Below are 7500 nucleotides of genomic sequence, written 5' to 3'. Positions count from 1 at the left end.
TAAGTCAGGAATCAGTCCATTCGAGCGACTCGATCACGCCTCGCCCGAGCCTAGCCTCGGACAAGGGCAGCCGACCCCGGAGGATTACCGCCTCGCCCGAGGCCCCCCTCCGACGGCGAACATATCTCCGGTTCGCCCGAGGCCCTGCTTTCGCTAAGAAGCAACCCTGACTAAATCGCCGCACCGACCGACCAAGTCGCAGGAGCAATTAATGCAAAGGTAGCCTGACACCTTTATCCTGACGCGCGCCCCCCCCGGCAGAGCCGAAGTGACCGCCGTCACTTCGCCGCTCCACTGACCGGCCTGACAGAAGGACAGCGCCGCCTGCGCCACTCCGACTACAGTACCACTTGACAGAGTGAGACTGACATGCAGTCAGGCCCTGCCAAAGGCACCATAGGAAGCTCCGCTCCGCCCGACCCAGGGCTCGGACTCGGGCTAAGTCCCGGAAGACGGCGAACTCCGCTCCGCCCGACCCAGGGCTCGGACTCGGGCTAAGTCCCGGAAGACGGCGAACTCCGCTTCGCCCGACCCCAGGGCTCGGGCTCCGCCCTGGCCTCTGCAGACGACCTCCGCCTCGCCCGACCCAGGGGCTCGGACTCGGCCTCGGCCATGGAAGACAGACTCGACCTCGGCTTCGGAGGAGCCTCCACATCGCCCAACCTAGGGCGCAGGCCAGCCACGTCAACAGGAGGCGCCATCATCACCCTACCCCGAGCTGACTCGGGCCGCAGGGAACAAGACCGGTGTCCCATCTGGCTAGCTCCGCCAGATAGGCAATGATGGCGCCCCGCATACTCTGTGACGACGGCGGCTCTCAGCCTCCTTACGGAAGCAAGAGGACGTCAGCAATGACCCAATCGCACCGACAACTGTCCCTCCGCCAGGCTCCATCGCTCCTCCGACGGCCACGACATCACACTAGCTGGGTGCCAAAATCTCTCCGGCTGCCACATCGGCATGTACTTAGGGCGCTAGCTCTCCCCCGCTAGACACGTAGCACTCTGCTACACCCCCCATTGTACACCTGGATCCTCTCCTTACGCCTATAAAAGGAAGGACCAGGGCCCTCTTAGAGAGGGTTGGCCGCGCGGGGACGAGGACGAGACAGGCTCTCTCCTGGGGCCGCTCGCTTCCCTCTCCCGCGTGGACGCTTGTAACCTCCTACTGCAAGCGCAACCGACTTGGGCGCGGGACGAACACGAAGGCCGCGGGATTCCCACCTCTCTCACGCCGGTCTCTGGCCGCCTCGCTTCTCCCCCCTTCGCGCTCGCCCTCGCGCTCGACCCATCTGGACTGGGGCACGCGACGACACTCACTCGTCGGCCCAAGAGACCCCCCCGGTCTCGGAACACCGACAACTCTTCTTCGGCATTGTAATTACATATTTACCTCTTATTTTTCAGCCTTATAATTTTACCCTTTATTTTGAAAACGAAGCTACCTTTTGCCCCTTCCTCTTAAAACCGTTAGTGAAAAATAGAATTATTATTTAAAAATAAAAAACGGGAGGTAAAATCATAATTTAAAAGGTGATAAGGATATAATCACAATTAAGCACGGAAATAATGTTCAAATTTTCAGAGTTCATTATGATTATCTTTTTCTCTCACATTGCAATTATGATTTTATCCCTCATTTTTATTTTTAATCACTAATTCCGATTTTCACTAACGCTGCATTTGGATCTATTCATTTTAGAGGAATTGGAATTCACTCAACAAAGTAACCTATTTAGTTTGGAATTTGACATTCCACCCATTTCTAAAGTTCAGATATAAGCATATCTCAAATTCATGGGGTGAAGGATAGAAATGATTTTATGTATTAGTAGAATTTTTTTATACTCTGTAACTTACAGGACGCTCTTCGACTCACATCTCTATAGTAAAAATGTAGCACATAAGTATCTCCGACATCTTGCTAATAATAGTACAAATATATTTTGCATAAAATTGAATTAGCTTAATTGATATATTCTAAATTATTGTTATTAAAATGAAATCAATTCCAATGATCTTCAGCGATTCTTATATAAGCGGACTGAAAAGTTAGCGTGTTTGGCAGTCAGCAGCAACTTTTGGTGGCCAGAAACTAAAAAAACCCAAACAAACATAGTATAGTAACAATCAAGTATACTGCCCAACAATTCTACTACTAATATATTCCATTGCAAACAAGTGTGAATCTTGATGCGATCTAGATGTGGCGCCATGTACACAACGGTAGCAGTGCATGCATTGCGATGGAGGGCGTGACCGCATGAGGATCAGGATAGGCTCAATTCAACAATCAATAGCACACTACAAATATACATAACAGATATGAAAGAAATATGTGCAGAACTGATTCCTGAGGAACCTTTTTCCAGTGCGACATATTGTTGCATTAACCTAAGGTACACGTCAAGCAGAAGGCAGGGGATGATGGAAGAAGCTCCGGCTATTTCGTGATCTGATCGCACAGATTCGCGTAAGGCTTCAAAATTAGATGATGTTTAGTCCACATATTTCTAATGTAATGTGATGGATAACTGGTAACGTTAAACCATATTTATTTAGGTTCAACAGTAATTAGATATTACACCAAAAGTTAATACTAACTATTCAAACTTATTACCAACATCATTCGAGTGTGAATCATTATCGTTACCATTATATTTCGTAAACCAAACAGCACCTCTAGATTACATCCAGCTATACTATTACAAAACTGACAAAGTAACAGATCCATCACTCCACCACAAAATCACAACTAGAGAGAGACAGGCCTGTTCGTTTGGTTTTAATCCGTACCAGTCCGAAGCGAACAACTCTGCTTTAATTCAATTTTTCAATTAGTTCGTTGACTTTGTCGCCCCGGTTGCCTGAGTCGCCACCATCCCTGTACGGTTTCCTCTTCATCTGCAGCCTCCTCTCCGGACACTTGAGCTGGAAGGGCATGAGGAACCTCGATGCTTCTCGGAAGTGCGGGCCTACAGTGGCGATCTCGTACACAAGGTCTTCCAAGCATATGATGCCATGATCTCCAAGAGCCTGCAAAGGGTGGTGACTTCCAATGTAATTCACAAGTTAAAAGTTAAAACTGAATCCGAGATGTCCAGGAGCCATTTTAACCACCTCTCTGTTTTCTCATTCCGGGAGAAAATAGTAAAGCCTAGATAGTGTATGATGAGAATGCTTAATCATTAGTAGTTTGTTTTTCACAGTAAAAAAAAAACTGATCATCCAGGTTGAAATTTTGTTATTTGCTATTACTGGTGACTGAGGGCATCCTAGTTCCTTATTGAGGAATTGGAGAGTAGCCTGCAGTAATGGTTATTTCAATTTGCTATAATCTCATCTTGTAAAACCTAACAAACACTAGAACTCAAAACTGGTGGCCCAGGGGGGGGGGGGGGGGGGGGGGGTTCAAGTTCCTTGCTGACCGGTGGCTATGATCCGATCTTTGAATATGATGCCAAAGCATACCTTCTCAATTAGATCGTTGCTGGTAAGAGGGAAAGGTTCCATGTCAAAGAACCCGCGGCCCTTCTTGTAGATAAGCTCTTTCACACTCTTTAAGTTCGGAAACCTGTCGTGACACAGCAGCAAAGCTGAATATCAGCAACACAATACTAGAAAACAACAAGAAAATCGATCGCAGCCTTGGAAAATGTTGTTTTGATCCGGTTAAGTTACCCGTATGTGACAAAGGGTTCGACCACAAGCAGCCTCTTCAGCGTCAACTCGGTGGCCCTGAGGAACACCCCAGTGAGGACCTTCGTCAGTCGTAGTTTCCTCAAAACCTTCCTGATGTGCGGGTGCAAGTCCACGGAGCTAGAAGCGCACGCATCGAACAAACAACGCTAGCTGTTAACACCATTGATGGAAAAAAACAGCAGAAGTTTGTTTGTTTCTCTACCAGGACTACCTACCCAGGGATGCGAATCGCGAAGACGAGCCTGGAGCCGAGCGCCTCGACGGGCGGCTGGCTGCGGACCTTGATGCGGGTCCTCATCCGCAGGAAGTCGCGCTCCTTGTTGCGGAACGCGGTGACGAACTCCTCGGGCCGCCTGACGGCGACCTTGTGCTCGTCGCGGATGCGCTGGCGCTTGGCCGCCCTGCGCTCCCGGTTCCTCACGGCCCAGTCCACGTTCTCCTTGCGCTTCTGCAGCTTCGACTCCTCTACAAACGCCAGCTGATTCGGGGTACCCTCCACCGCCATAGGCACGATTATCCGCGGCGCTTCCTCCCCACCGGCACCCATTTTTTCTCCTTCCGGCGGCAGGCGGCGGCCGGAAAGGAAGAGGGAGGCGAGGGTTTCAAAATCGCGAGGATTTTTGCTGCTGTCTTGCTAAGGTGTTAAAGCCACTAGGTGGGCTGGGCCGAAGCAGTGTGGGTCCAGCAAGAACTGTAGCTAAACCGTGGGAAACACGAAGGCACATGATTTCCAATTCGGCCCATCTTCATGCGGCCTTCCACCGGGAGAGCGCTCGACCTACAGGCCCCACCTGCAGCGAGCGAGGACGTGGGCATTTCTGGAATCGCCCCAGTCTAGGGTTTCACCTGCGTGCCCTATATAATTCTCTCCATCCACACCCGCCGTCGTCTCCGCATTTCCATCCTGTCGTGGGATCCCAGCCACCGCCGCTAGAAGAAGAGCTCGGCGATTCCCAGGTCCCGCGAGAAGATGGTAACTATCCCTGAATCCCTTCTTCCTCGGTCCTCCTTCCGTGATTAGCCCATCAGTTCGTCCCATCCATGTTCTGAAACCGCGTCATGAGTTGTTGCTGGGTAACAAGTTACTTGTCCGGTTGTATAGGTGATGAGAAAGATTTCTAGACCGCGTTCTTGCTGTGACCTTTTAGTGGATTGCTATTGCGCTAGAGATTGGTCAGATTAGGTCTTTGTGTTGCTGGCATCCCCGTGTTGATTGACGGGCCCAATCAATGTTACTTGTGCTATGGTTTTGTACAATCTCCGTGTAAGTTGTTCCGGCTTTGGATTATTACGTCTTTTGATGCCATTTGGCTCTTTATAATTGCACACAGCGTACTTCGACATTATGCTGTGCTTGTAGTTATAAGAATCCATATTTCGAAGTGTAATGGCAGATTAAGAGCTTAAATTATAAAAAAAGACCCAACAGTTGTAATTTTGTTGGGTAAGTAATGAAATCCAGTTTTTACCACTGCGCGAAAAAAAAGATCCAACATTGTAGACCCAATTGTATATAAACTACCACTGTAAGTTAGCTTAGCATGTGCGTGGGTGTTTGTTTTCTTAGTAGTGGCAATGGTTTTTTGTCATCTTGTTAGTGTTTTGTAGCTCACTGTCAAGTGTCAACCTTTCTCTTAGCTTTTTTTAATCATTTTTAAAATAAATCTGCAGCCGAAGCAGATCTATGAGATTAAGGACTTCCTCCTCACCGCGAGGAGGAAGGATGCCCGCTCAGTGAAGATCAAGAGGAGCAAGGATGTTGTCAAGTTCAAGGTGCGCTGCTCCAAGTACTTGTACACGCTCTGCGTCTTCGATGCTGAGAAGGCAAACAAGTTGAAGCAATCTCTTCCCCCAGGTTAGCACAGCTTTAGTTGATACGATGATGCTGTTTCTGTTCTGGTACATGAAAATTACATTCTGGTAGTAATATTGTTCTTTAATTACCCACTTTCCTGATCGTCCATTTGTTTACCAATTTTTGTTGGATCGATGCCTTTTTTTGTCCTTCAATTAGCTGACCCAGTGAAGATAAAATTTTGGTCCAAAGATGGTTAAAGATGGGTTTTAGCTTCAAGCCATCTGGCCTGTAATATTGATTGGTGGGTGGCTTGTGGCTAAAACCAATTTTTGAGAACCATCTATGATGGTAAATAATAGCTATGAGATCTGAGGGACTTGTATGACCTTTTTTTCTTTACCAGTTTTCACTCTGAACCAAGATCATTGTTTTGCTTTTGTTTGGCTTTTCTATTTGATCAGGTTCAGTCCCATTGAAGAAAATATTATTTGACCATAGATGAATGATTGATTAGTTTTAGCTTCAAGCCTTTGTTGTCTCTACCATTTGGCATATAGGCTTGTGGCTAAAACTAATTGATACGAAGTTCATCGATGATGGGTAATAGCTATGAGATCCGAGGGACAAGGCAATTATCTCTCTTATTGATCTAGTTCAGTGTGCTTGTATCTTTCATCTGTTTTGTGATTACATATTTCCTTTCAATTGTTGATTTATCTTGATCTGTCAAATGAAGTCTCAATTATTGCACGAATCCACTCTGAAGTTCTGTTCTTTCCTATAAAATGTCCATTGTTGCAGGTTTGACCGTCGAGGAGGTCTGATTGGATACATGGCAACGCCGGGTTGAACTACCCAAGCTTCTTTATCAGTAGCAGAGCATGCTACTCATGTACTTTTGGAACCTAAGCTATTAGACCTGTCAGTGTTGGATGTGTGGATCTTGCATTTTTGTGGAGAAATACCAATTTACCTCGTTCAAGGATGCACCTTTCAGTATATTTCTTGTTTAACTGCACATTACTTTATATTTATGCCTGTTTCATACCTTTCCTCTACAAACATAGTTACTAGATTTTTGTGCTTTTTATATGTTATGCCATTTGCGGGGATGCTTCAAGTTTTGCTGTCCTTGATCTCATAGAAGCCGTAAGGCCAGCTCCAGCACATTAGCCAAACCCATTTGGCGTGGGATGGGTAACCCACGTAAGAGGCAGTTCATACACAATCATTCTCGTCCAGTGGTTTGCCTATGCCCATACCTATTTTGTCGGCTAGTTCTCGTGGTTGGTGTGAACATTCAAGTTTGTGTCCGAAGTCTCTATGGCCTGTTGGTTTGCTTGCTAATTTGTCACACTCTCTTTTTTTAAGTTAGTTTTTCAATTAATCTTAGTTAAGTGTGGCATAGCTGTGAACCAAACATGAGTCCTCGTCCCTTGCTGTCGTAGATTGCAACTCGTTGATATTGTCGCCGCAGCCCTGTGCACCTTTTGATTGAGCGATGCGACATTGACGACATTCCTGCCCAGACAGCACTCCGTGTCTCCCAACACCTAAAATTTTAATCTGGCGATGTGTAGATGCCGCCGTCGGCCCTCGAATCCCCTAGCACATCTGTCGCCCCCTACTCTCCACCTACCTCTTGCAAAGCCTCCTCCGTTGATGAATCTGGCTACTACTCCAAGCTCGCGGTGGCCGCACAACGTCAGCATCCCTAGCCGTCAAGGTACAAGATACCTTTCCGTTGCTACAATCGTTAGTCTATTACCATTGACTTCCATATGCACACACATTCTCCTCCAATACACAACGACACTAGAAAGCCTTCTATTTTTCAAATCGACTTGGACAGTTGAAACCCTAGTATCTATACTCCGCACAACGTCAGCATCCCTAAGTCCCAAGTTCGTCAAGGTACATGACACAAACGGAAGCGTGCGCGACAACAAGCTACATACGCTGCAAATCATAATGTCGAAGTATGCAAATCATAATTTTGTT

At 47.1% G+C, this 7500-nt stretch overlaps 2 protein-coding genes across 2 annotated transcripts; one reads left to right on the top strand and one right to left on the bottom strand.

Moving 5' to 3' along the window:
* Positions 1-2629: 2629 nt before the first annotated feature.
* Positions 2630-4311, bottom strand: LOC100285130 (60S ribosomal protein L7-like). The gene is made up of 4 exons (NM_001158024.2): positions 3917-4311; positions 3681-3818; positions 3471-3573; positions 2630-3035 (listed from the first exon to the last, which is right to left on the bottom strand). Exons 1-4 carry the CDS (start codon positions 4246-4248, stop codon positions 2820-2822), a joined length of 789 nt encoding a protein of 262 aa, NP_001151496.2. The 5' UTR covers positions 4249-4311; the 3' UTR covers positions 2630-2819.
* Positions 4312-4590: 279 nt separating this feature from the next.
* Positions 4591-6546, top strand: LOC110485089 (rpL38). The gene is made up of 3 exons (NM_001365086.1): positions 4591-4674; positions 5373-5556; positions 6301-6546. The coding sequence occupies exons 1-3, from the start codon at positions 4672-4674 to the stop codon at positions 6321-6323; spliced, it is 210 nt and encodes a 69-aa protein (NP_001352015.1). The 5' UTR covers positions 4591-4671; the 3' UTR covers positions 6324-6546.
* Positions 6547-7500: the final 954 nt, after the last annotated feature.

The sequence above is a fragment of the Zea mays genome, chromosome 4 (assembly GCF_902167145.1).
Source record: "Zea mays cultivar B73 chromosome 4, Zm-B73-REFERENCE-NAM-5.0, whole genome shotgun sequence".
NCBI classification, from domain to species: domain Eukaryota; kingdom Viridiplantae; phylum Streptophyta; class Magnoliopsida; order Poales; family Poaceae; genus Zea; species Zea mays.
This window is presented reverse-complemented; position numbering and strand designations above follow the sequence as displayed.

Excerpts from the sequence above, each read along its gene's own strand:
- LOC110485089 (NM_001365086.1), top strand. Across the intron at positions 5,557-6,300 it reads GAAGCAATCTCTTCCCCCAG|GTTTGACCGTCGAGGAGGTC; the intron begins GTTAGCACAGCT and ends CCATTGTTGCAG.
- LOC100285130 (NM_001158024.2), bottom strand. The coding sequence starts at position 4,248 with ATGGGTGCCGGTGGGGAGGAAGCGCCGCGGATAATCGTGCCTATGGCG. Across the intron at positions 3,819-3,916 it reads TTCGCGATTCGCATCCCTGG|CTCCGTGGACTTGCACCCGC; the intron begins GTAGGTAGTCCT and ends GTGCGCTTCTAG. Across the intron at positions 3,574-3,680 it reads GAACCCTTTGTCACATACGG|GTTTCCGAACTTAAAGAGTG; the intron begins GTAACTTAACCG and ends GTGTCACGACAG.